Here is a 27,574-nt window from a genome sequence, read left to right as displayed (position 1 = left end):
CTAAACATGGATTCTATGAACAAAGTTTCTTTCCTAGAACTGCCCATTTGTGTAACTGTTCTGCTGGTCTGCTTTCCAGCTGGCTACAATATTGTCATCTTCAAGTTCAACGTAAACAAGTTCTTATTGAACCATCCTCGTAAATAATTTGATTATACTAAATTTCCACCACAAACGATTACTACACTACTGTCCCAATGACTACAATACACACATTAACCCTTATCCTCGAGTGGCCTCCGGACCTTGATATGTGCTAACTCTTTTGTAAAAAAAAACAAAAACAGTTGATTATATGAAATAAAGAGCATAGACAGTAAATATCTAATGAATTATGTAGAATTTATTTCTGAGGAAGCAAAAAAAAAAAAAACAAAAAAAACAAAACAAAAGAAAAACAAAAAAACAAAAAACAAAAAAAAAAAAACAAAAAAAAACAGGAGGGTAAAAACGACTTTTTCAAAATAAAGGTACAAATATTTCTTCATGTTCATTCCCATGTCTAATTCCCATTCTCCAAAGATCTTAAATCTATTCATTAATCCTAAAGATATTTTGAATAAAAACATTTGTTAAACGCCATTCTTCCCATGCACAAAACAACTTCAAAAATTCCACAGAGTTTTTTTTTTCTTCTTTTTTCTCTAATTATTTAACGAGATAAAAAGATCATACCGAATTTAAAATGTAGTATTAGAAATAAAAAATTTGACAAATTATGCCAAATTATTTGTACTCTTCAATTAATTTCAGTTGAATTCTTTTCACAAAATGTTTTTTCTTTTCAAAATGAAAACAAAATAAAAAATTATCAATGCCCAATTAGAGAAAAATGAAGGCATAAATTTGTGACGGATGAACACAAAACAAAGAATAATCGTTTAAATTCCCGAAGTATGATTAAAAAAAATATTTTTAGTGAGTCAAGAAACGCCGTTAAACATCACTAAAAATTATAAAGGATATAAAGAAGAAAAAAAAAAAGTTGCACGATGAAGATCTCACTAAAATTCTGCCTAGATACAAATCTCACAATGGGAACATGTTACATGGATGACATGATAATTTTAATGTGCGTGAAGACAAAAGCGAAAATCAAAAGATGGACTCGAGGCTCAAAATACCAATTCCGATAAGGGAATGCTGAAATGTAAATAGGCAATAAAAAAAAAAGACCACTTTGTAGACAAACCTTTCGATTGATAAGAGCTGCACTGTATAAATAAAGATAACTAGAATGAGTGTGGAGTCTTGTCTTCTGAAGGTAAAAGATAAGCGAAGAATAGCGATAAGGAATTACCAAAGTATTACTGTTCCTTTGGAGTGAATATAAAAAGATAATTTAATAACAGACAGACAAGAAAAACAGGTAAAATATGTGCATTCTGTCTGCACATTTAGCGTTGACAGATTAATTGTCATACAACGTAACAAGCTTACATTTGAAAGTTTGGTGCTTATTTATAATTAAACCTATTTTTAAAACAAAAATGCAAAAAATAAAATACCTTTAAAAAGACTATGATGTACATATCCTTTCGGGCCAAGATCAAAGTGTAGTATCTGTTCTTCAGATGCTGCACTTCATTTTCTTGTTCTCTTTCGGTGGAGGAGAAATCCTTCACGAATGAGACAATTTTTATTTTTGTACCTTTTCTCCACGTTAAAAAACGACCCTGGTGTCTAACTGTTCCGTGGAGAGGCATAGTAAATAGGTACATATCCGTCACAGAATGAAGATGTCATATTCTAAAAATCAGTATGTTTTTTTTTTTTTTTTTTTTTTTTTTTTTAATGAAGAAAATCAAATTTTATGAAAAAGCGAGACGAGGTGTTTTGATCCATGATATTTTATAAGTAAGGGGGAAACAATTCAAAATATCGAGACCAAAATCAGACTTGTAATGGATACAATTTACTATTAAAAAAAATGGTTGAAAAAACTGAATTTTTTTTATATTAAAAACTACCCGATCAATTTACACGATTCTTGGAATATGAAATCTTCATTCTGTGACAGGTACGTACATTATAAGACTTTTTTTTTTGCGATTCAGTTTTCTAAAATAGGTTGAATTCTAAATAAGCACCGGGAGTTTTATAGAGAACACTTAGCATTGGTATTAAGTAGTCATTAGTTTGAAGAAGCTGCAATGTACATTTGAAATTACTACAAAATATCCGACCTGTGCTGTCGTATGGCCGAGATGTGATCGACAACGAAACATCAAAACATGTGGTATACCATTTAAGACAGTCAAAATGGAAATATACAAAAGTTGGGAGTTATTCACAAAACATCCAACTTCTGCACGAGCCAAGATGAAAAACGTAAACATTAATAATAAAACTATTATGGATCTCAGAGTTTTTCCTTACATTGATATTTCTAAGTAATGCCAGTTAGGTACAATTTTGATGATTGGTAATGCCGTGAAATTGCAGTAAAATGTTAAGTACAATTTATTATTGATATAGCTCCACTGAAGTGATAAACTGTTTGTCCAAGATCTATTTCAATTTGCTTCAGTTTTAGGAGGTTATTTTTCTTGTTTATGTATGCATGTGTGTTTTATTTTTACTTCACTCTCTGGTGTATTAACTTAATTCATTACAAGTTGTTGCAATAGACAGGATAAAGATTACCCGTCCATGTCTCCAGATGGTTTAAATTAAGTTTATTGTAACTTAAATCATCTGAAGATATGGACGGATGATCTTTATCCCGTCTATTGAAAAAAACATGTAATGAATTAAGTTAATAAACCCGAGGTTGAAATAATAGTAAAAAAAACATTTAGCTCTACTAACGTATTGAGCACTTTTCCCTTTTTTTTTTTTGAAACCAAATATACCTTTTAATTATATACATACACACACTAGGATGGAATACTGCTGCCATATCTGGGCAGGAGCTGCTAAAAACAGCCTATCCTGCCTTGACAGAGTACATAATAGACTTTGTGGCTTAGTGGGGGATGCCCTTTTCTCTACCCTGCAACCTCTCTCCCACAGAAGAGACGTTGCAAGCCTATCCTTGTTTTATCATTATTTCCATGACAGGTGCTCGTCTGAACTCCAATCTCTGGTCCCCCCCTCGCCAATCTTTCACGAAAAACACCCGTCTAGCCAAATCCACTGTGAAAAATTTCCCCCACTCTTTATCTGTGCCTAAATCAAAAAGTGGATTCCATGAACAAATCTTCTTTCTTAGAACTGCACGCCTGTGGAACTCTGTTCTGTCTGCCTGCTTCCCACCTGACTACAACTTGGATGTCTTCAAGTCCAACGTTAACAAATTCCTAATAAACCGCCCCCTTAAGTAAACACTTCATCAAATCTCCACACTAACGTAATGTACTTGCAATACCCTTATCACTGAGTGGCTTCCAGGCCTTGATAAGTGGTGACCACTGTGTAAAAAAAGAAAATATATATATATACACTGTGCATTGGAGTAATTGTGCTAAATCTGAGGGTAATTGAGCCAACTAAAAAAGTGCTCTTTATATGCGTGGTTGCCAAAAGAGCACTTTTAGCTAGTTGGTGCAATTACCCCGGACGATATAAATAAGATTGTTTATTTATTTTTTTTTTTTATTAGCAATTCTATAGTATTTTTTTCTTTTCGCTCCCTGAGTGATTTTAAACAGAGAACTTATCTGCCCTTTGTTTACATTCTAGTTGCGCCCTGCCCCCTCATTTGGAAGGTATTATTTGTAATTATTAATATATTGCTTTAAATATTTTTTAAATATTTTTATGTGCATAAAACTTATCCATAGACATGCATGTCTATGGATAACTTACTTTTATGCACGTACAAATATTTAAAATAGTATAATATATATATATATATACATACATATATATGTGTGTGTGTGTGTGTGTGTGTATATATACTTTTTAAAACTAAAAAACAAACAAAAAAGAACATTGTTTTGCCTGATGAGGTAGTATAGCAACCTTGAAAAATGTTTAGCTGAATATAAATAAAATTAAATCTTGCTCTATTTATTATGGTGCACTAGTTAAATTCATTGTTTTTTTTGTTTTTTTTAATCTTGGAATATTCTTAACCTATATTCTAATTACTTAAAAATATCTTACAATGTAATTGCAGAGGGTTTTTTTTTTTATTTATTTGCTTTTCAGATCACAATAAAACCCCATGTATTGTATGCATCCCGTACTTCAAGGTAATCGCGCCAACTAGCTAAAAGTGCTTTTTTTGCAACCACGCATATAAAGAGCACTTTTTTTAGTTGGCACAATTACCCCCGGAATTTTGGGCAATTACCTCAAAGTATTGTATATTTTCGCAAACAAAACATACACTTTTAGCGATCTATAGTTTTAAATTTTACTGGCAGTGTAAAATCAATATTTCTCGTTCTATTTTTAGTGCCAGCAATGATAAATAAAGTTTTAACCAAAATAAAACAAAAACATAGATAAAAAGAATCGTTTTGGCATTGGAAAATAGGCACTAATTTTTCCAATTCCGATACCCTTATAAGATTTTTCTGATTCTAGATTGCAATTAATTTTCCTGATTTCAATTAATCTTCCTAACACCAATATATATATATATATATATATATATATATATATATATATATATATATATTATTATTAATTATTGATTAATTAAGGTATATTGCTAACATGAACTAAAAATCAATATTTCTTCAAAGTGCTCAATGTGTGTAGAGTTTTTAATAAATAAAATTATGTTATATATATATATATATATGTATATATATATATAATTTAAAGCTGGCATAACCAAAAGAAAATAATTGCAAATTTACTTCTGATTTTCGGATTTTGTAATCATGCCCATAGTCTTTTAAAGTTGAGGAGTTCCTTTTCTTCTGATGGCAGAATAAATTAAAAAATTAATATAATTACATAAATGATTGTATGCTATGGAACAGATGCTGTCAAGAATTGAACATTTCAACATACTTAAAAGACTAATCGGTAAGATGGACAACATCTTGAAATTTGGAATATAGACTTTAGTCATATATATATATAAAATACTAGGTGGAGAACCTGGCATAGTCTATCTTTCTCTCAAGGGTAGAAGGGACTCTCTTAAGCCGTGGTAGGAACCCTATCTAGTGATGGCGTCACGATAAAAAATACCCTTGATAGCCCTGATGAAGCATCAAGTATTCAGCTACTGACAAGATTTGAATTACACTACATATATATACATATATATATATATATATATATATATATATATATTAAACTAAAAAAATCAAACAAAGTATCGTTGAAAGCCACTGTTAAGATGCAAATATGTTCATTATATTTTTTTTCAATTCTGTCTAATTTTTCTGGTACAAAACCTTTCTTCAGAAATATTTCGAGCATTTCTGTCATATATTAGTGAAAAAAAAAAGAAAAGAAAAAAAAAAGAAAAGAAAAAAAAGAAAAGAAAAAAAAAGAAAAGAAAAAAAAGAAAAGAAAAAAAAAGAAAAGAAAAAAAAGAAAAGAAAAAAAAAGAAAAGAAAAAAAAGAAAAGAAAAAAAAGAAAAAAAAAAGAAAAAAAAGAAAAGAAAAAAGAAAAGAAAAAAAAGAAAAGAAAAAAAAGAAAAGAAAAAAAAAGAAAAAAAAAAGAAAAGAAAAGAAAAAAAAAAGAAAAGAAAAGAAAAAAAAAGAAAAGAAAAAAAAAAGAAAAGAAAAAAAAAAGTTTTTTTTGTAAGTCTGTTTACATATTTGTTATTTTCCAGTTATATAATGAAATGGTGTGTTTGAACAACCTTTGCCAAAACTTTAGCATGCAGCCTGCACGCGGGTAATTCCAAGAAGCACCTTTTTCAAATGTAAATAATCAAAAAGGTGCTTCTAGGACGTCTCCCACTCTATATTATATATATATATATATATATATATATATATATATATATATATATATATATATATATGTTGATGTAATCCACAACTCGGTTTTTTTTTTTTTAATAAATTTACAATGTATATTAATATATGAATAATAATAATAATGATTTTTGAATGTTTTTTTTTTCCCCACACACATGCACAATTCAAACATTTTAATATACTTTGAAAAAACAAAAATGCTATCTGTTAATATTTCAAAATAAAACAGACCAGAACTGCTAAAAACAGAAAGAAAAAAAATGTAAATATTTAGAGGAAGAGTCCATCACGAGACGAGTATTCTAGTACATTTTTATAAATAAAGTAAAATCCAAATTCTGTGTAGAGTTCCATGAAACATGTATTTTAAACAATTTAAAACTAATTTCTAAAGAAACTACTGACCATCTAAAAATTCACAAGTCAAATATTATAAAGTAAAAATATATTTACGTCAACAGGCTGTGGAGCCGTGACTCTCTTATTCAAGCCGGTGTTATCTTTGGACTCCATTGACTTAAGCTGTCCTGAAGACTTTCCCAGCAACATGAGGACAACGCAGGTGCCAGCTGAAAATCAGAAAGAAAAAAAAAAATTTTAATGAAATAATCTGCACAAAACACTAGGGAAGTCTTAAAAAAAAAAAAAAAAAAAAAAAAAAAATACAACACATTTTAAAATTAATAGTGTTTTAATCTCCAATACCCCCCCCCCGCCTAAAAAAAAAAAAAAATATTGGAGAGTTATTTGATTCTGTAAAATAAAAATAAAAATGTTTAGAAATGTTAAAAACAAATTATAATTTCAAAGTGTTGAGTTTGTATAACAAATTTAAAAGTTAAACTTTTTTATTATTATTCTTTAACAGTATAGAAATGTGATACAACAGTTATAAGTAAAGATGCAACAAATCATATATATATATATATATATATATATATATATATATATATAATGATTGCTACTTCTTGGCAGAAGTTTGCCATCCCTTCAGTTAAGCATTGTGCGTTTGTGTGTACGTAGGTGACTTTTTAACCCAGGTTTAGTCCCACAAAAGTACACATATGTGACAAACACTTTCCTTCTTTTAAAGGTGACCACATGATAATATTGTGAATCCTCGAATGTTGTGTCAGGCCACTTTTAGATTTGCAGATTAGACCACAAATATGACAACTTAATATTGCCGGATATGCTGTAAAAGCCTCCTTATAAGACTGTCGTCCTTTTCTTTGATTGTGTGATTTCAGATGATTTACAAAAAGCAGAACAAAATACATATATTACTCTCACACAAGGATAAGGATTATGAGTGTCAGGTGAAACTGACCATGTTATAGTCAGTTGGGAAGCAGTTCTGCATTATTGTGTTCCACAGACGAGCACTTCTGGAGGAAAAAAGCTTTGCGTATTGGAAAAGTGATATATATATATATATATATATATATATATATATATATATATATATATATAATTATTACTAAGATTATTTTTTTAATACTTATTATTCTCACTCAAGGGTAAATGAGTATCAGGTGAGAAAACATTGTGATAATCAGTGATGGTGGGAATTGGATAGAAATTAATTATTTAAGAGGATGGCTCAACAAGAAATTGACTGGAGACTGACCATGTTATCATCAGCTGGGAAGCAGCTCTGCAGTATTATGTTCCACAAACAAAAAGTTCTATGAAAAAAAAAAGCTTTGCTCATAAAATTAATGTTTAGTTTCAGGCACAGAAAGTAAAGGAAATTGCTGAAAGTAGGTGCAGCTAAGCAAATGTTTCCGATGAACGTTTTACAGAGGAGACTATACAATGAAGCTCAGTCGAGCACTTGCCATGAAAATAATGATAGCTATACCTACCTAGTGGTGCCCGGTACTCTATTTACATGCAATTTTATTTTATTTTGCTTTTTTTTATTTTTTATTTTAGGCCACAAGTCCAAAGTTTTTGAACACAGAAGAGGGGGTGACATATTGCTGACTTTTTTTTTTTTTTTTTTGAGTTATGTGGGACAAAATTTTAAGATAAATGATCTGGACATGCTTTATATTGCTTTGTTCATTAGTTTTTTTTTTTGTTTTTTTTAACTGGTTCTCCCAAACCTCATTCTTTTAATCATTTTATGAACAAAAAGAAAACCACCACACTATCTTCACACATTTCCATATTTAAAAAAATTTTCCTGAATATTTTTACATTTTCCACAAGAGCTCCGCAGGCTGAATTAAAGACTTTGGCGGGCCGGATCTGACCCACGAGCCGTAATTAGGAGACCCCCGTTTTAGACTATGTTGCTTTCTTTCGAGATTATTTTTTGTTCTAATCAGTATCAACGAACACATCATGGAGAGCATTTGAAAATAATTCCGACTCTGATAAAGTATTTTTTGGATGGAATTAAATCTAATGACATTTTAACAAACTAACAAATGAGAATCAAATATTAATTTTGTAGAAAAAAAGCTATTGCTAACAAAAAAAAGACTGACTTTTCTTATACACACAGTGGTGTTTCTACATGCATGGCATCGTGGATAAAGTACTTAGATAAATTCAGCTTCAAGTTACACTCTTCTAGAGGTTGAAAGTTCATTCCTCAGTGCAGATGACACTTAAAGTACAATTATGAATTACTTAAGACTTCTACCCAGTTATGACTGATGGAACAAGAACATACAGCCGTTGTTGATTAAATAAACGGTTCCATTTGAAATTCCATGCAGATTCTAGAGTTCAACAAGATACACCTGAGAAGATCGGGTGTTATATTAACCAAAACATTGTGCGGACAACACTTAAGATGAGAATAATAGTCGAAAAAATCCAAATAATAAGAATACATTTCGTTTGAGGGTCTCGAAACATCACAGGAGAGTCTACCAGAATAACTAAGTTTCCTTTGCAATGGTGCCTGCATGCTGAGTTGTTATATTTATATCAGAATTTACAAGTCACTGACAAAATGACAAAGTCATGTTCACTCTTCACATAATGAATACCAGACAATGCCAATATTCAAACATTAGTAACAGCCATCGAATGTATATATTATAGTGATAGGACGATTCTAATATTTTTACCAATTCCTTATTCCGATGCAACTACCAATTCCGATTCCTTATAAATCTTTTAAAATTTAACTATAAAGTTGTTATTTTTTTCCCCCCAATACCTGTAAAAACTCATGTAAAATGTGCAGATATTTTCTCAAACAAAAGTACTTTTATGTGCGTCCTGGATATGACCTTAAACTATATCCGATGGTGAGGCCCCCAGCTTGCAGGCTTTGGGGAGTGTGGAGCCACCCTTTAATTGCCATTGCTCCCAGGTCCACTCTGACCTGGAGTGGTAGTATCTGTTATGGTCCCAATTATGGGTTAAATAGAAACCAACTTGAAAAAAAAAACAAAAACAAATATATTCTATTAAAATTTTTTTCTTAAAAAATCACTGGATTTGGCATTAAATAACCGGAAAAGGGTTGGTATGCCATAAAACAAAAACAACCAAACCAACCAAACTTTTATGTGTGTGTGTGGGGGGGGGGATGATCTATCGATTTTAGCTTTACTGGTAGTTTAAAAATCAATAAATAGTCATTATTTTAACACTACTACCAGCAGTGGAAGATTTTACTCAAAACAAAATCAAATAAAAAAAAAAGACAAAAGAATTGTTTTTGGCATCGGAAAAGAAGGCACAAATTTTATGATTCCGATACCTTGAGCCGTCCCCATAATAATCCAATTTACTAAGTTTCCGCTACTAACGATAACTATGATATTTTCTCATAGACTACCATACACTCGTTAATCTTATCCTTGAGTGGCCTTTGGCCTTGATAAGTGGCGACTCCTTTATCAAAAACGATGTTAGACATTTTCTAGAATAAAAAATCTTTTCATGGATTTCAATCAAAATTAGAATAAGACCTCTTGAGATAACGTTTAGTATTGTCATGTCTTGATTTTAATCTTCATAACGGGACATAAGAGTGGTGCAAATTCTTTTCACCCATCCTCGAACAGATATTCTTTTTTAGCATATATCGTCTGGAAATATCATTTGAAGTAGCAACCGTTTAGTTATTTCTATTTACGTGAGTATAATGTAATACTAATACAAATAACTGAATAACATTAAATGTATTCAAGTGCCAATTTTTTTCTTTTTTTTTTTCAATTGTTGTAAAAATGTTTTATGGCACCTTTAGCATTTGGCGTTTTGATACAAAACTGATAAAAATACATTATATTCAAGATGATTAGCCAAATTCCAAGAAAAAAGAAAAAAAAAACCGAATAAGCACAGGGAAAGTAGTCTAGTAGGATCTCGTAAACGTTTAGCCATTTATATAGGGCATCACGCCAGTTAATGAAGTTGGAATAAGAAAAAATGTATATAATTAGTCTCACAGAGTCATCCAGTAAGAAAGTATTTCAACACGTCTAAATCAATTGAGCTGAAAAGATATTAGCATTTCATGAGGTTGCTAAAAATTCTAAAGTACTTCATAGGAATCTATAGTATAAAGTTAAAAAAATTCTTAAACCCTGATAAAGTTGGAATTTTTTTCTTTAAATCAACAGAACCCCAGAAAAATTTTATATTTAGAAAAAAACAAATGAAGCATGCTTGGTCTCCAGTGAATGCACAGTGAACGAGGCATGAAAAAATGACTAAGTTCAGCATTGCCCCCCCCCATTTAGCTAAATCCTGGTGAAAATGTACAAACGGTGCAGTTTTAGGCCTCAACATATGTAAATTTGAGTTCTGCACCATGCCAACAAAGAAATAAGTCCATCATTTGCACCCCCTCCCATTTAGCCCCAAAAGTCCCCAAGGCCTTAACATATTTAAATTGGAGTTCAGCCCCATGCAAAACTGCTAAATAGACATACACAGAAAATTTTGGACAAATCTTATTATAAATTTTCGTAATGCGTGTGTGTGTGTGTGTGTGTGTGTGTGTGTGTGTGTGTGTGTGTGTGTGACACGGTTTATCTCAGCCTAAAGGCAACCCACCCAGGCAAGTAAGCTTATGACTCAGCAGATGTTTTAGTGATATTTATATCCATGTTTGGTGCATGGAAATACAAAAAAATGCAAAAAAATAACGATTTACTAAACGTTTTATTTACTGGATATTTTTCTGATACAAGGAAGAGGGCCAGTGGAACAGGGTTTCACTTGTGGGCAGTTCTGGGAAAGAGGCTTTGTTCATGGAATCTGCATTTAGATTTAGGCACAGTTAGAGTGTGGAGGAAATCGTTTATAGCGGTTGTAACTAGTCGAGTATTTTTTTTTGGGGGGGGGGGGTTAGACTATCCAATAAAATCAAAACTATCTCCTAACAAAAATATGTGACCCAAAGAGGTTTTGCTAACCTGGCAGGATCTTATAGTGAATGAACATATACTGACCCCTAAAGGAGGAGGTAATGACAAAGGATGATATTATGAACAAACACTACCCCACTTCTTCCTAAAACAGGAAAAGATAATGCTTAAGAGATCAACAGAATAGATAGTAAACTATCTCTCACCCACTCAGCCTACCAAAAAGGAGAAGATAATTCTGGGAGTATGATATCACGAGGAACATATATTTATTATACTGCAATCCAAAAGAGGAGACAATGTCTGAAAGGAATGTCTCAGGATGAATGAAAATATACTACATTACCCCTATCACCTCAAGGAAGAGGTAAAGCCTGGGACCACGGGAAAAAATAAAAAAATAACCCTTCATAATCCACACGTGAAAAAAAAGTGCCTATTTTATGATGCTAAAAATAATTCTTTTATTTTTTTTATTAAAAAAAAATCTCCATTATTGATTCTTATGATGGATCGATAAACATTTGATTTTAAACCAGTAAAACTAAAATCTATAATATATACTAGACTACCCGTGACCCATTGGGTCAGTATGTTATATTAGCTATGGAATTCATGTATGAGCGTGACACTTGTGATGTAAAGAAAATAGTTTTTTTTTGGCATAACAGAAACATTTCTATGAAAGTATATTAAAATGAAAAATCATAGACGGATCACTTAAACATGAAAATAAAAATCCTCCCTATTCGTGTAAAGTTACCTATTTTTCCGAATAATCGCTCAAAAATCGAAAATTAAATATGATCTTCCTACGAATCAAATGCCGACGAAAGTCATTTAGCAGCAAAAACGCGCATGAACCTACCAATGAGAAATATAAGAATGAAAAACCCATATTGGAATCCTTCAACCAAGTTATAGAAACTTAAAATCTAAAAAAAAAAAAATTAATAAAACCTGAAGCAAAAAAATAAAACCTAAATAAATAAAATAAAACTAATATTGAAACAGATTAGTAAATGTGTCAACAAATTCACCGTTCTTACACAACTATTTTGTATCTAGAAATGTAAATAAAAAATAAAAGGAAGAAAGAAAGGAAGGAAGGAAAACGGACGGATAGAGAGTAGTAGTAGTCTTGGCTTTACTACAATTGTTCTTATGTTTGTCAACGAGTTAAAGTTGATTAGTTGTAAGAAAATAGCGACAGTACAGTTGTAATAAAAAAATAGTTGCATGTTAAATAATAATGTCAAAATACTGTTAATATTTCAGTGCGCAGGTCAAAATCTGCAAAAGAAGCGATTTGTGTTTATTTGTTTATGTTGTTATTGGTTAAGGTTTATGCGCGCATGTGCAACCGGATGTCGCAAACCGGAAACTGCGTTACATCACTCGTTACAAGGTAATTTGAGTTTTATAATTATATAGATTAATGGCCTCGCAAGGCCACAGGGGAGACAACTGAAGCAGCAAAACTGAAGCTGGCCTGTAAGACACTATATATACAAACTAGCCTGGAAGTGAAGGAATTAATGTTTTTGGCCAATTTTTTTTATATTTGTTGTCCGAAGGGTTGAGCTTCAAAATCATAACGATCTGGCAAAAATCCGTCACCTCTGTTGAAAGTTTTTGCGAGGCATACATATAGTCATACATGCACTTAAACGGACAGGTGAGATGTATATTATAAATGTATGAAAATTTGGGTATATGTTATTGGTTTGAAAATATAGGTTATTTTTCACTAATTGTCATAAAATTTTAACCATGGAATAGTATTATAATCCTTTAAAAAATCTGCAAACGTAGTTTCGACGAATAGAACCAAAGATATTTCAATATGACTACCAGTATAGATGTATCCATATTAGTGGTCTGGCAAGGCCACAGGGGAGACAATCAAGCAAAAAAAAAAGAAAAAAAAAAAAAAAGCCCTTGGCAAAATTCATCCCAAAACAGCAAAACTAAAGGTGGCTTGCCATGACACTACATATGTACACAAATTTGGTCATATTTTATTGGTTTAAAAATATACATACTTTTGTATCAATTGTCATAAAATTTTAACCAGACAATAATATTATAATCTTAAATGTAGTTTTGTCCCATAGAAGCAAAGATATGAGCATTTTAATATTCAATTTGGCTAGGAGTGACGTAAAGAAAAAAAAAAAAAAATATATATATATATATATATATATATATATATATATATATATATATATACACACACACAGATATAAAATTGCCAAAAAAAGGTGGTATAAGTTCTAAATCTCAGCGACTATTGATCAGAATTTAACAAATGAAGGCTTGTTGTAGTGGGCTATGTGACATTTGCCTTTAAGGTCGCACATTAAAGAAAATCATCCATTATCCAGAGCCTATTTTTGGCACTTTTTTACAGCCATAAAATGTTTCAATCATAGTTATTTGTTTTCCTAGTTTTGCATATGAATTACAAAATATCTGATATTTTCCCAAAACCTCTGGCCTATATATATAGACATATTTTTTCCCTCAAAACCTCTGGCATTAATGGAGGGGAGACTAAAACTTGCTGCTATGGTTTCAAATGATCTGAAATAACAGCAAGAGGAGACATGATTCCAAATATTTCTCATATGTTATATCTCCCCTCTTTAGTTTTCATACATAAAGTGAATTTCAGTGTATAAGGATTATTTGATACTGGAGATATTCATTAAAAAAATCACCAAATGAGGTGACATAACATATGAGAAATATTTGGAATCAAGTCTCCCCTTGCTGTTATTTCAGATCATTTGAAACCATAGCAGCTAGTTTTAGTCTCCTCTCCCTCAAGGCCAGAGGTTTGGGGGAAATATATATATATATATATATATATATATATATATATATATATATATATATCTTGGAAGTTTCTTTAAAACCTTTAACGACGCTACATTAAAATTTTTTTTTTTTTTTTTTTAAATGTCATTGGGTGAAAAATTATTTTGTCAATAAGTCAATTAATTTCCTGCATTGCTGAATTATTTTACATACATGAACTAACAGTAGTACCACTGTTTCTAAAGGGATCATCAGTTGTTTACCATGAAAAACTGTTTCGGGGGATTGAAAAACAAAACAGTATCTTAAATCATGGGTCCCCAGCAGTGTTGATCAAACGCCACCTCTCTCAAAGCACATTAACAAAAATATTTTTAGACTGGGTTTAGTTTTTTTGCCTCCAGATAAATTAGGCTTACCAATTCATGTCATTTAAAAAGTATTTCTTACTCGTGTCATCTGTTCCTTTCTCCACAAGTTAATGCGTGTATTACTTACAAACTACTGTTTTTATATAGTGTTTTGTTTAATCCATTTTACTACTTATCACCCCACCCTTCTTTGTTATTCGTTTTATTTTTATATATTTACATTCTTACTTACTCGTACCATCTCTATAAGTATTAGTTATTAAAAATATATAAGAAATATATTTAAAAAAAAAATGTATAAAATTAAAAAAATAATATAAATGTATACATTTTTTATTGTATAGATATTTTAATGTAATGCTTATACATGTGTGTGTGTGTGTGATAAAGAATGAAAATATATTTATGGCAATAAAGCTACACAGTGGTGTCCATGTTTCATCCTATCAGGGAATCCTCAGGCTAAGTACATTGATTTTTATTATGTAGTTGTTGAGTAACAAAACATCCTGACGATTGCATCTGGGAAAGAAAAGCAGACGCTTCTATCTAGTTTACTTGCCATAAATATATTTTCATACATTTATATATATAATCTTATATGTATATATAGAGATAGAGATTAAAAAATAACCGCTATCAGTAACAGTATCGGAATCGCCCATCACTAGTACCTAATACAAAGGAGTAGACTGCTCTCATCCCTTGAAAAAAAGGAAGGAGGTTGCATCGGCCAAAACTTTATGAATGTAATAAGAGGAGTCTAGTAATCTGAACAATACAAATAACCCAATTTAATTGTAAATCAAGTTGTCTTTCTAGCAAGATTACAACTGGAAGAGACTTTTAAATTTCAACAATGATCAACAACGCAGACGACATTACTCTGAAACTAAACATCCCACACAACGAAATACTTTACAAGTTTGTTTGTATTTTTGTGTTTTAGTAGTTAATAAATAATTTATAACCACAACTTTGGCATCAAACTTAACTCTCAAGTATGGCAAGTAGAAGTTTTAAGAGAACTAAATTTATGAGAGAACAATTTTTTTTTTAACTTTATCAAAAGATTAAATTAAATCCTCTTCTAATAAAGTGATAATTGAACAATACAAATAATCTGAGTATATGTCAGACTGCCTCGAGTCGGAGACTCTAGCATAACTTGTATGCTAATGTTGAGAGACATGTACTTTCAGTCTTTATAAGTGGAAGAGTACATTATTATCGGTAGAGTGGACACATCACAACAGATAGTAATGTGCCTAGGATTGTTGTGTGCACGTGTGTGTTTTTTTTTGGGGGGGGGGGCTCAGTTTAACATTTCCAGATGAAATTTAAAAATTAACTTAGGATCATCAGCATTATCATATATATATATATATATATATATATATATATATGCACACAGGGTGTCCACAAAGTCTGGCTACATTATGCAGCCAGACTTTGTGGACACCCTGTTTTGATCGATGAACCCTCCAACCTTTTATCAGGTGTAAACTCCATGTTTACTTTTTTTTTTTTTCAACTAAGGAAAAAGGGTTAGCTCTGTATTGCAAGAAATTGCACTTTGGGTTTGAAGGTGTGTCTGTAAATTAAGAAAAAAAAAGTCAATTTTCAGGGGTCACCAAGATATTTTTAAAGACTTTCTTATGATTCAATTTTAACTGAATCCTTATACTAATTGTCACTATTAGTGAAAAAATGATTTTATGAAACCGTGGATAGACAGCTTACGTGTGTTTTCGTTTTTTCTAGAAAACAGTGCCAGGGAGACAACACAAAGAAAAAAGTTTTAATGGGGGATTATCTTCCTTGGGTTGGACGTATTTTGTAGAAGGGTTAAAAAATTTAAAAAATTAAAAAATTAAAAAAAAAAACTATTTCTTTTTAATTATGTTTGTTTTTTTCTTATTTTCCTCATAAATTTGTAATTAATGGATTCCAAATGTGGTTAAATTGAATACTTGGACGACTTAGGTGATCGTTGCTAGCCACCATATGTGTTGCTTCCTTGAGTTTTCTCTGATGGTCAGAGGGTTCATCAATCGAAACGTTATGCTAATAACACACAAGATGAAAATAATTATCCAATCAAAACAATACAAACAATCCGAGTATACGTTGATCAGACTGTCTTGAATCGGAGACTCTAGCATTTGTATGCTTACGTCAAGAGACATATACTCTTGGTTTTTATAATAAGTGAAAGACTTCATTATTATCCGTATGGTGGACACACCATAACCGATAGCAATGTGCCTAATAGAAAAATCTAGAATTGCTGTGTGCACGTGTGTGTGTGTGTGTGTGTGTGTGTGTGTGTGTGGGAGGTGGGGGGGGGAGAAGAGGTCAGTTTAACATTTCCAGATGAAATTTAAAAATCAACTTAGGATCATCATCATCATATTTTGGTTTAACGTCAGTTGTGCATGCTGTCATATATTGAATGGCTTTTAGAAACTGACTTCCAAATTAACCCTTTTTTATACAAGGGAGTCACCACCTATCAAGGCCCAAAGGCCACTCGAGGATAAGAGTTAATGAATGTAAGGTGAGAGTATAGTAATCATTAATTGTGTAGACTGGGTAGAATTTGAATTATTTAAGGGAACAGTTTAACAAGAACTCGTTTGCATTAGACTTGAAGGTAACATATTGTATTCAACTGGGAAGAGTGCCAGTAGAACAGTGTTTCACTTGCGGGCAGTTCTAAGAAGCTTTGTTCATGGAATCTGCGTTTAGATTTAGGCACAGTTAGAGAGTAGGGAAAATTGTCGATAGTGGTTGTAGCTAGTCGAATATTTTTTTGTGAAAGCTTGGCAAGGGGGAGACCATAGATTAGGGCTCAGACGAGCACTTGCGATGAAAATAATGATAGAACAGAGACAGGCTCACAACGTCTCTTCTGTGGGGGAAAAAGTTGTTGGGAAGAGAAAAGGTTTACTAGGTTTCGAAACCGGTTTTGAACACCCACAACTTCATTTATCCCACTTTCTCTTATGTTCATCTATCTCACTTCCTCCCATGTTTTCCTTGGCATTCACCTGTGGACTGACCCCGCTATTTTAACTGCTATACATCTAACTAACCAAAAATTCATCCAATTCTTTCACCGCGACCATACCACTTAAGTCTACACACATCTCCCTATACAGCTTAGATATAATATTTTTCTATGGTTGCCAAATCTAAGTCTGCTTTAAGACTCGTATTACACATTGCATAACTCACATTATTTTCTCCATGCAACGCATATCCTCAGCTCTCACTGATCGTGTTTCACTCCATACATCATCACATTGCATACACATACCTGATAGACACTTCTTTTGGTTGACAATGTTAACGCTATGCTGGTTAGTAATGAAAGAAATTTCCTAAATTACTTCATTCACTGTTAATCTTTGCAATCACATTAGCATCAGCTTCTCTCTATACTTCAATCGCATCACCAACATGTGAAAAAAAAAAAAAAAATTCTGAACGACTTCAATAGCCTTGCCATTCAATTATACTTTCTTCACTTCCGAGTTTTCATCAGCCTCCATTGCTTTACACTTCTTGCACACAAACTGGTTAACTTCTTTAGTGCACAATTCTTAAATGTAGAACAAAAACTAGCAAAAAAAGCTTTAATTAAAAAATATCTCAGAATGAATTCTATCCAAACGTTTAGAGTTCAATCCCAACTGAATATAGTTAACAAAATAATTAACCCAAACCTGCACTACCTAAAATGAAATCAAAAACGTTACGCACCAATAAAATTTATATTTTAAACTAAAATATAACAGAGACAAAAACCACATCTAAAAATGTCATTTCAAAGAAACGTTACACACCAATGAAATTTATATTTTAAACTAAAATATAACAGAGACAAAAACCACATCTAAAAATGTCATTTCAAAGAAACGTTACACACCAATGAAATTTATATTTTAAACTAAAATATAACAGACAAAAACCACATCTAAAAATATCATTTCAAAGAAACGTTACACACCAATGAAATTTATATTTTAAACTAAAATATAACAGAGACAAAAACCACATCTAAAAATGTCATTTCAAAGAAACGTTACACACCAATGAAATTTATATTTTAAACTAAAATATAACAGAGACAAAAACCACATCTAAAAATGTCATTTCAAAGAAACGTTACACACCAATGAAATTTATATTTTAAACTAAAATATGACAGAGACAAAACCCACATCTAAAAATGTCATTTCAAAGAAACGTTACACACCAATGAAATTTATATTTTAAACTAAAATATAACAGACAAAAACCACATCTAAAAATATCATTTCAAAGAAACGTTACACACCAATGAAATTTATATTTTAAACTAAAATATAACAGACAAAAACCACATCTAAAAATATCATTTCAAAGAAACGTTACACACCAATGAAATTTATATTTTAAACTAAAATATAACAGAGACAAAAACCACATCTAAAAATGTCATTTCAAAGAAACGTTACACACCAATGAAATTTATATTTTAAACTAAAATATAACAGAGACAAAAACCACATCTAAAAATGTCATTTCAAAGAAACGTTACACACCAATGAAATTTATATTTTAAACTAAAATATAACAGAGACAAAAACCACATCTAAAAATATCATTTCAAAGAAACGTTACACACCAATGAAATTTATATTTTAAACTAAAATATAACAGAGACAAAAACCACATCTAAAAATGTCATTTCAAAGAAACGTTACACACCAATGAAATTTATATTTTAAACTAAAATATGATGGAGACAAATCCACATCCAAAAATCTTCGAAAATTAAAAAAAAACAAAACAAAAAAAAACAAACAAAAGGACGATTTTTTATGTTTTTTTTTATGGTTTGTTTGTTTATGTGTTCTTTGATCAAAGTTGGCGATTACCTTTAAGGGACACCTATGGGAATAAATACAAACAAAACTGAAAACAATGGCTGACCCCAGGGTGGACAAAGTGGAAATATATTCTTACAAAGAAAATATGTAAAAGCCCAAGGAGGTACACGAGTGTTTAGTAGCGAACGATAAAAAAGGTCACACAGCAAATCACTAATCTCGCTATTTCTGCTGGGGAGCACAGAATGGCTCTTTATGCACCAACAGTAGCATTCGCAATTGAAAGGTATTAATGTTTGTTACGATCTTCTAGATAAAAAACTTTTTTTTCTGTATTTAATTTTTTTTTTACACTTATACAAGTCATTTGGAATAATATATACATAAATAGAAAAATCTTATTGAAAATTTATTCAAATTTTCCAAAAAGCTTACAAACATGCAAGGAAGGTGTACAAAATTTTAATTATACGACAAATACACTTGAAAAACCTTATTCCGTGGAGTTTCAAAAAATGCAATTTTTCTCATCAGCGGAAAGAAGGTTGCAAAATATACAATAAATGTTGCAGATTAATGCATTGAAGGAACTAAAAACATGAAATTAATCATATTGGCATTCAAAAAGTTTTGTAACAGTGAAATAATAGAGACCAAAACTCAAACAAAGCTACTTTGTCTATTTTTAAATAGTCCATAATAAACGAATGTTTGGTATTATATATATATATATATATATATATATATATATATATATAAAATGGATCCAACTAATAACTTCCCTGAGTTATCCTAGATGGGATTGAAAGAAGGTTTTTAGATTCTGACAAACTTATTCAGAGTCCGTTAACATATCGATTTCTATAACATACACACAAACATTGACTTTTATATAATAATGATAGTGATTGTAAGCTGTGTTAATGAGTTTTTGATTTTATTGTGATTACCCTAAAAATGTCAATACCATGCAAATAATTTGCAAAATAGCAAAATTTAAATTTAAAGTCATCAAAAAATTGATCTACCCGGATTTTGAATACGTGAATATGTGATGCGATTGAAGTATAGAGAGAAGCTGATGCTAATGTGATTGCCAAGATTAACAGTGAATGAAGTAATTCAGGAAATTTCTTTCATTACTAACCAGCATAGCGTTAACATTGTCAACCAAAAGAAGTGTCTATCAGGCATGTGTATGCAATGTCATGATGTATGGAGTGAAACACGATCAGTGAGAGCTAAGGATATGCGTTGCATGGAGAGAAATAATGTGAATTATGCAATGTGTAATACGAGTCTTAAAAATTTATTTTTTTGTAGAATACGTCAATTTCTTCGCAGTCGACTTTATTCAACCATTTTAGCAATTAGTTGCTTATTAATACAACTGGTTCAGATTACAAAAAATAAAACAAAAGAAAAAAGAAAAAAGAAAAAAATGAAAAAAAGAAAAAATGAAAAAAGAAAAAATGAAAAAAGAAAAAGAAAAAAGGAAAAGGAAAAAAAGAAAAAGAAAAAAGAAAAAGGAAAAAGAAAAAGGAAAAAGAAAAAGGAAAAGAAAAAAGGAAAAGAAAAAAAAAGGAAAAGGAAAAGAAAAAAGAGAGAAAAAGAAAAAAAGAAAAATAATCTTTGAGAATTTATTTTTTGTTTGTTTGATTTATTTTACAATGGTAAAGAAGCAATTAGTAATCCAGAAAAATTGCTGAGCAACAGCAAGCTTCTGCATGTCGTGACACACAAGACCTGAACAATTGGAATGTGATGTTTGCTGATGTCACATTCAGAAGATCAAAACATTTTTTTTATTCATATCTGATTTGACGCAAGATTAAAAAGCAAAATGTCAGAACATAATTGCTGAGGATTTTTGTTAATACATCTAGCACATCATCTAGTGGTTCATTTTTTGTAATTTTTGAGAATTTATATTAATTTTGACATGACACGTAAGTACGTAATGTTTTCACCTAAAATGCGTTGATTTAAAACATCACTAATCCGAACAAGCACTGGCTATTTTATATAAATGTTTCTTTACAAAAAAAAAAAGAAGACGAAAACGCGTCCTGCAAAGTGGATATATTCATTTGAAGTAGCTGAGTGGGCCTTGCAACTATGAATTTCATAATCCTATGAAACTTCCTCCTTTGGAAGAAGGCAGTTAAACCTACCTTGGATTAGTGCTGCTTAAGGAAAAAAAAATCATTTGCACCGAGGTTCGCAGTGGTTCCAAACAGTGTTGATTCTACACAAAGCCTTCATCAGAATAAACAAACCTGTGTGGATTTTGAACAACTTAGTTGCCTAAGAGACTATTTTTACATATTTCTAAGTCTCCAAGGTTGGAGACACTACTAACCGTATTACCGTTATAAAAATAAAAATCGACATAAGTTTAAAAGCAATAAAAATAACACAAAGTCATCTAGCACCTCATGGCTTAACGCACTTGACCATAGTACAAATGGTCTGAGGTTTGAATCCTGAAATAATTAAGCTATGTTGACGAGAGCTGGTACCTTAAAACGTGTTTGTAGATTACTGTGTGTGTATATATATATATATTAGTGATGGGACGATTCCAATATTACTCCAGATTCCGATACAATGACTAATTCCGTACAAAATTCCTAACTCCAATTCCTTATAAATCTTCAAATATTTAACTATAGAGTTGTTATTTTGTCACGATTACCGTAAAAAGACAAGTTAAATGTATAGATATTTTCTCAAATTTCAAAATATATTTGTTGAGAATAATTTATCAATTTCATTTTTACTGGTAGTTTAAAATCAATAAATATTTATTACTAGCGAGAGGTACCCGGTGTTGCCCGGGTGTTTGGAGGTGTGTGTGGAAACTCCGGGTGGGGGGGGGGGGGTAAAAAAAAAAAAAGTAAATATGAGGATCGAACCCGAATCCTTGAGGCAAAGTTGTAAATTAAAGTGTGAAAAAAATAGTGCGACGTTAACAATTGCCCCACCGCGACATGCTAACGGAAACACGTTTGAATTTATTTAATAACTTGAATTTAGCAGGTGCCCGTTTTAATGAGTTAATGAGGTCAAGTTTGACTGCGGGATTTCATTTACTGCTGAACGCTCCCCCCCCAAGATGTTATAGGAAAAAGACTAACCCACATGCGGCGAGCGACAAATGTTGAATATTTATCTTCCTGAAATGTACATAAGAATACTTTTATAAGTATATTTTAACTTAAATAGAGATGATATAATAAAATTGCGGGGTCTGCGTTCGCGCATGGCCTCCATAGAATGGAAATAGGCACAAACTTTAAGACTTTTCATATCTATCCGCGTAAGTATACTTTGATAATCATGTTTCAGTTTGAAGAAATATGGTATAATAAAATCATGGGGTGTTCGTTCGCGCCTTACCTCCATAGAATGGAAATATGTCATAAAGTTTAACAAGGTTTTTTTTTCAATATAGATCCACAGAATATTGTGATAAGTGTTTCAGTGTGAACAGGTATGGTATAATAAATTATGGGGTTTATCTATTTTATTTTTACTTTCATCATATTTTGCTTTGGTTTTGATAGCCCCAAATTCGAAGTTATCTCTTTACACCCCTTCCTTTTCATAACCTATCATACTTTCAGAAATCAGATCTCATTTTCTGTAGGCTGTTTTTGAACCCAGTCAACGACGGGTACTTTTGCTAGTATATATATATATATATATATATATAAAATACGCATCAAGTGTGCTTAAAAGCCAAATACAACGTAATATAAGGAAAATAAACAAATATTTTACTTGTTTGAAATTTATCACAAATATATTTCAGAGGTAGACTCCATCTTCAGTATGTTTCTTTTTTTTCTTCTTCTTCCTTGCCATGTTCTAAATTTGGAGAAAGAAGTCTGTAAAGAGCCGTCGTTGTTTCTAGTAGTTGTATTTTTGAAATGTTTGAACTGTGCGTGTGCAACGTGAGAATAACGTCAAAGAATGAGAGTTCATATAGAAACGTTGTTTAATTATTTTATTCAAATTAAAACAACGTTTCTACATGAACTCATTCTTTGACACACATATATATATATATATATATATATATATGTGTGTGTGCATAGATCATCGTATAACGATTAGATCACTGTCTGACGTAAATGAACATTTAAAATTAAAATGTTTAAATTCAACGTTATTTTCACGCGGTTAATGGTAGCAGAATTGATATGGTCTTCGCTAATCGAGCCAGCGATGTCTCCTGATGCAGGGTTCGAATCGTTCGACTGGTGTTAATCGTGACACCCTACACTGAAGATTTCAGAAAGGATGAAACACTAGGGTCTGTAGGTATTTAATTATTATAGTAAAAAAATAATTATATATATATATATAATGTTATATTTATTTATATTAAACTTGAGGAATGACAATACTTTAGCTTCCTTAACTTTTACCTTTTTGTTAATTGCAACGAGAAAAGGCATCCTTTAAATTACAAACAGAAATGCAAATGACAGACTATTTGGTCTGCTTACTGTTCATGTGACTGGCTCAAAGAAAATTGGTAGTAACAATTTTATTGGTAAGAAGAAAATCTGTCTTACAAAAGAGAGAAGAAAAAAAATGTAGGTGAGTAAAAGTCAGAACATGGTCCTCCAACTAAATGTGTTCTCATCTCAAAATAGAATTTGATCATGAAATATTAAATTTCCAGGAAAAAAAAAAAAAAAAAAAAAAAAAAAGGTGCAACTTTACCACTAATTATCTTCTGTTTTTTGCTGCAGTATCGTTAGACATGAAGTTTGTTTAACTTTTTTTTTTTTTTTGCATTTTCACCCCAAACAAAGCACAGGGCCACTTTGATGTAAAGGGCTACTATCTGGGACATAAATTGCAGGGATGCTATGGAGGGAGTTGAGTAGCAAAATGTCTGTTTACATTAAACTGCCTTGACAGAGTACAAAATAGACTTTGTGGCTTAGTGGCTTATGCTCTTTTTTCTTCCCTGCAACCTCTCTCCCACAGCAGAGACGTTGCAAGCCTTTGTTTCATTGTTACTTCCATGGCAAGTGCTCGTCTGAGCTCCAATCTCTGGTTCCCCCCTCACCAATCTTTCACGATAAACACCAGTCTTGCTGAAAGCACTGTCAATAATTTTCCCCACTCTTTATCTGTGCCAAAATCAAAACATAAATTCCACGAACAAAGCTTTTTTCTTAAAAGTGCATGTCTGTGGAACTCTCTTCCGTTCGCCTGTTTCCCACCTGACTACAACTTGGACGTCTTCAAGTCCAACATAAACAAATTCTTGATGAACCGCCCCCTTAAGTAAGACACTTTATCAAAGCTCCAATACTAACAATTACTACAATACTATCCCATTGATTACTGTACACGCAATAATCCTTATCCCCAAGTGGCTTCCGGGCCTTGATAAGTGGTGACTACCATGTATAAAAAAAAAAAAAAAAAGTTCTGCATGTCAGTGCAGTTAGGGAAGCAGGAACCTGGAAGGGAATTCCAAAGTCTAGCAGTCCAAAGGAAGAAACAGAGCAGAAAAGAGAAGAGCAGAAGGCTTTCTGGCATCTAGGTATCTCTATGTAGGGGTGGGATTTTGCTGTTTGTCGGATTTGTCGGGGTATTTATGTTAAGGAGGTACAAGGGCTTGTAGTTCGTCAGAGCACCTAACATTAAAATACTTGTAAAACAGACAAAAGGATGCAACATTTTGTCAATGAGGCAGAGGTTGAAGTTTAACTTTTTTCGTGGTGTGTGGCGGGAAGAGAGGGGTGTCCAAAGGGTACTCTGACTTTGGTTGGGCATGAAAATAGCCAAGAACATTTTTCTGATAAAGGGTGCCTGAGGCGATCGGCAATAAACCAACTTCCCTCTCAAAGTAGGTTAGGGTTAAATAATAAATTGTTAACTATTTTGTACTTTCAAAAATAGATTCCCCATTTTCATCTCACAATATTTGTGGTTAAAGTCGTCACACTGCTGTCCAAGCTCATAACTTAAAAATCTGCTCCTGCCACTAAAAGACAAGCTTTTGATTCAAGCAGTATCTCATTTGCATATGAGGTAAAGAGAAATCTCGATGCTTCATGAGACCCACCAGCATATAATTAGACGCAGCAGCCATTGTTTTTTTTGTTTTTGTTTTTTTTGATCAGACCCTACATGCTGCATACAATCAATTTCTATTTTTTTTGCTTATGAGAAGTGACCCATCATTTTACCACAGGAGATATTACTTGAGTGAACATCCTCATACCATACCTCATCATGACAAAAAAAAAATCTGATAGTACCTATTTACAATGCCTCCTCAGGGGACAGAGTTAGACAGACGTTTTTTAACGAGAAAAGGAACAAAAATAAAAATTGTCTCAGTGGAGGAGAAATCATTCATGACTAACAGAACAAAAAATTGAAGTGTAGCATCTGAAGAACAGATACCACACTTTGATCTTGGCCTGAAGGCCAAGAACATCTGATAGTAGCCTGAATGAAAGGCGAATCCCGGCCGGTATGACCACTTACTTAAGACTTAGGAACTGCCGCATCAATGCATAACCCAATCAGAATATTCTTGGGGCTATTCTCAGCTAACATGTTAAAACTTTTGTGCAGACAAATCCAGCAAACTTATTCTGCACAGGTGTGGAAAATTCAGAATGATTTTTTTTTTTACTCTTAACCCAAAACAATAGATGTTGTGGGGAACTGAGCAGCAAGATGTCTGTTCACATTACATTTAAACTTCTGCAGGTTAGTACAGTCAAGGAAGCAGGAAACTAAGGGAATTAAATGGTCTAACAGTCTGAGGGTAGAAACTATTAGAATGGAAGGCTTTCTGGCATCTAGGGACCTTAATAGTAAAAGGGTGGAATTTTGCTGCTTGTCAGATTAGTCAGATAGTGTTCTTACTGGCACTGTTTTTAATGTGTACAGACATTTCATCTACTACTTCTCATTGAATTGTGGGCTTTTAAAACGCCTTACAATTATTTCAGTAGATGACTTTTAAACCCTAGGAATGTAACACAGGCGCTACACTTGAACCGTGTTGTTACATTTCAACCACTCGGACCCACACGTTATCTAAGACTTTGTCGCAAAGGAACAGACGAAAAGAAAAAAAAAAAAAAGAATCCAACTCACCATTTTTTAAAATGCAAATAAAAAAGCATTTATTCATGGTTCTTCTAAAATAATGCATTCCATTATCTTCCAAAAATATTTTCACACAAACGTTTTACAACCTCTGCCTTATAATATGTGCTTTTATAGAAGTTTCTTTCCCTGCCACCTCACGCCGGTCGTTAACCAGCGCTTTCTTGCTCTCGTTTTCATACGTCCATCTTTGCTTCTCCCCTTGAACACATGGCATACTTTTTCTTTCATTTGTCTTGTGACGCAAACTTGCGCACTCTTACTAATTTGCATATCATTAAAACAGCTGCTGCTGCTCATATTTTCGCTAGTCAGCTATCCTACGGCTGCTGCTGATTTCGTCCGTCGACGCTCTGTTACATTAAAAAGAATCCCACTTCATTACAACAGGATTTGCTTGTAGTTACATTTGTTTTAAATCACAGTCATACAGATTCTCAGAAACAAGCAACACAATAGAAGTAACATTTACTTATTCATTGTTTACATATATTCTCTATTAACGACCTTGACAACATGTGTACTTTATTACTGCATTGGGAGTTTAATGAATCCATTGTTAAATACTTATAATCTTTATCTCTTTTCTGTAACCGACTTTTACGCTTGTCTTTGATAACAATTAGATGTGAATCTGTTTCTTTCCTATCATCTTTTTCTCTTTATTCCAACATCATTGCACAGGACAGAACGATAAAATTGTCGCCCTAGAAAAGACGACATGATTCCATTTCCGTTCGATGGAAACCGGTTTTCTTTTTTTTTTTTTTGTTGCAGATCATCTATATATATAATAGTTGGCCAGTTTTGTACAAATCCTAAGAGCGATAGGAGCCTTCTACCATGTCTGAAATTGACACAATGTTCAACGAGCAAGATCGGAGATGCGCCACTGTATAACTCGTGTTCTCTGCTGATCCACGTTATGACAACAGGACCATTGCCAACCCCTTCAAAATGCAAATCTGGATGGTTCATTGCTAAAGGGTACAGCTCAACTAAATTTCTGGCCACAGTTATGGTCTTTGGTGTGGTTTCAAGTGAGGGCCACATCATGCCACCTCACACCTTCGAAGTTGACCTGAAAGTCAACACC

At 32.0% G+C, this 27,574-nt stretch overlaps 1 protein-coding gene across 40 annotated transcripts in view; it reads right to left on the bottom strand.

Moving 5' to 3' along the window:
• Nucleotides 1–27,574, bottom strand: part of LOC145248812 (rho guanine nucleotide exchange factor 11-like) — a 609,361-nt gene that overhangs the window by 269,157 nt on the left and 312,630 nt on the right. For all 40 annotated transcript variants that reach the window (XM_080110472.1, XM_080110474.1, XM_080110473.1 and 37 more), the window contains one exon: nucleotides 6,352–6,467. In XM_080110472.1, coding sequence (XP_079966598.1) covers nucleotides 6,352–6,467 — 116 coding nt within the window. The remainder of the gene's footprint in view (nucleotides 1–6,351; nucleotides 6,468–27,574) is intronic.

The sequence above is a fragment of the Euprymna scolopes genome, chromosome 27 (assembly GCF_053919585.1).
Source record: "Euprymna scolopes isolate OS-2025 chromosome 27, ASM5391958v1, whole genome shotgun sequence".
NCBI lineage: Eukaryota > Metazoa > Mollusca > Cephalopoda > Sepiida > Sepiolidae > Euprymna > Euprymna scolopes.
This window is presented reverse-complemented; position numbering and strand designations above follow the sequence as displayed.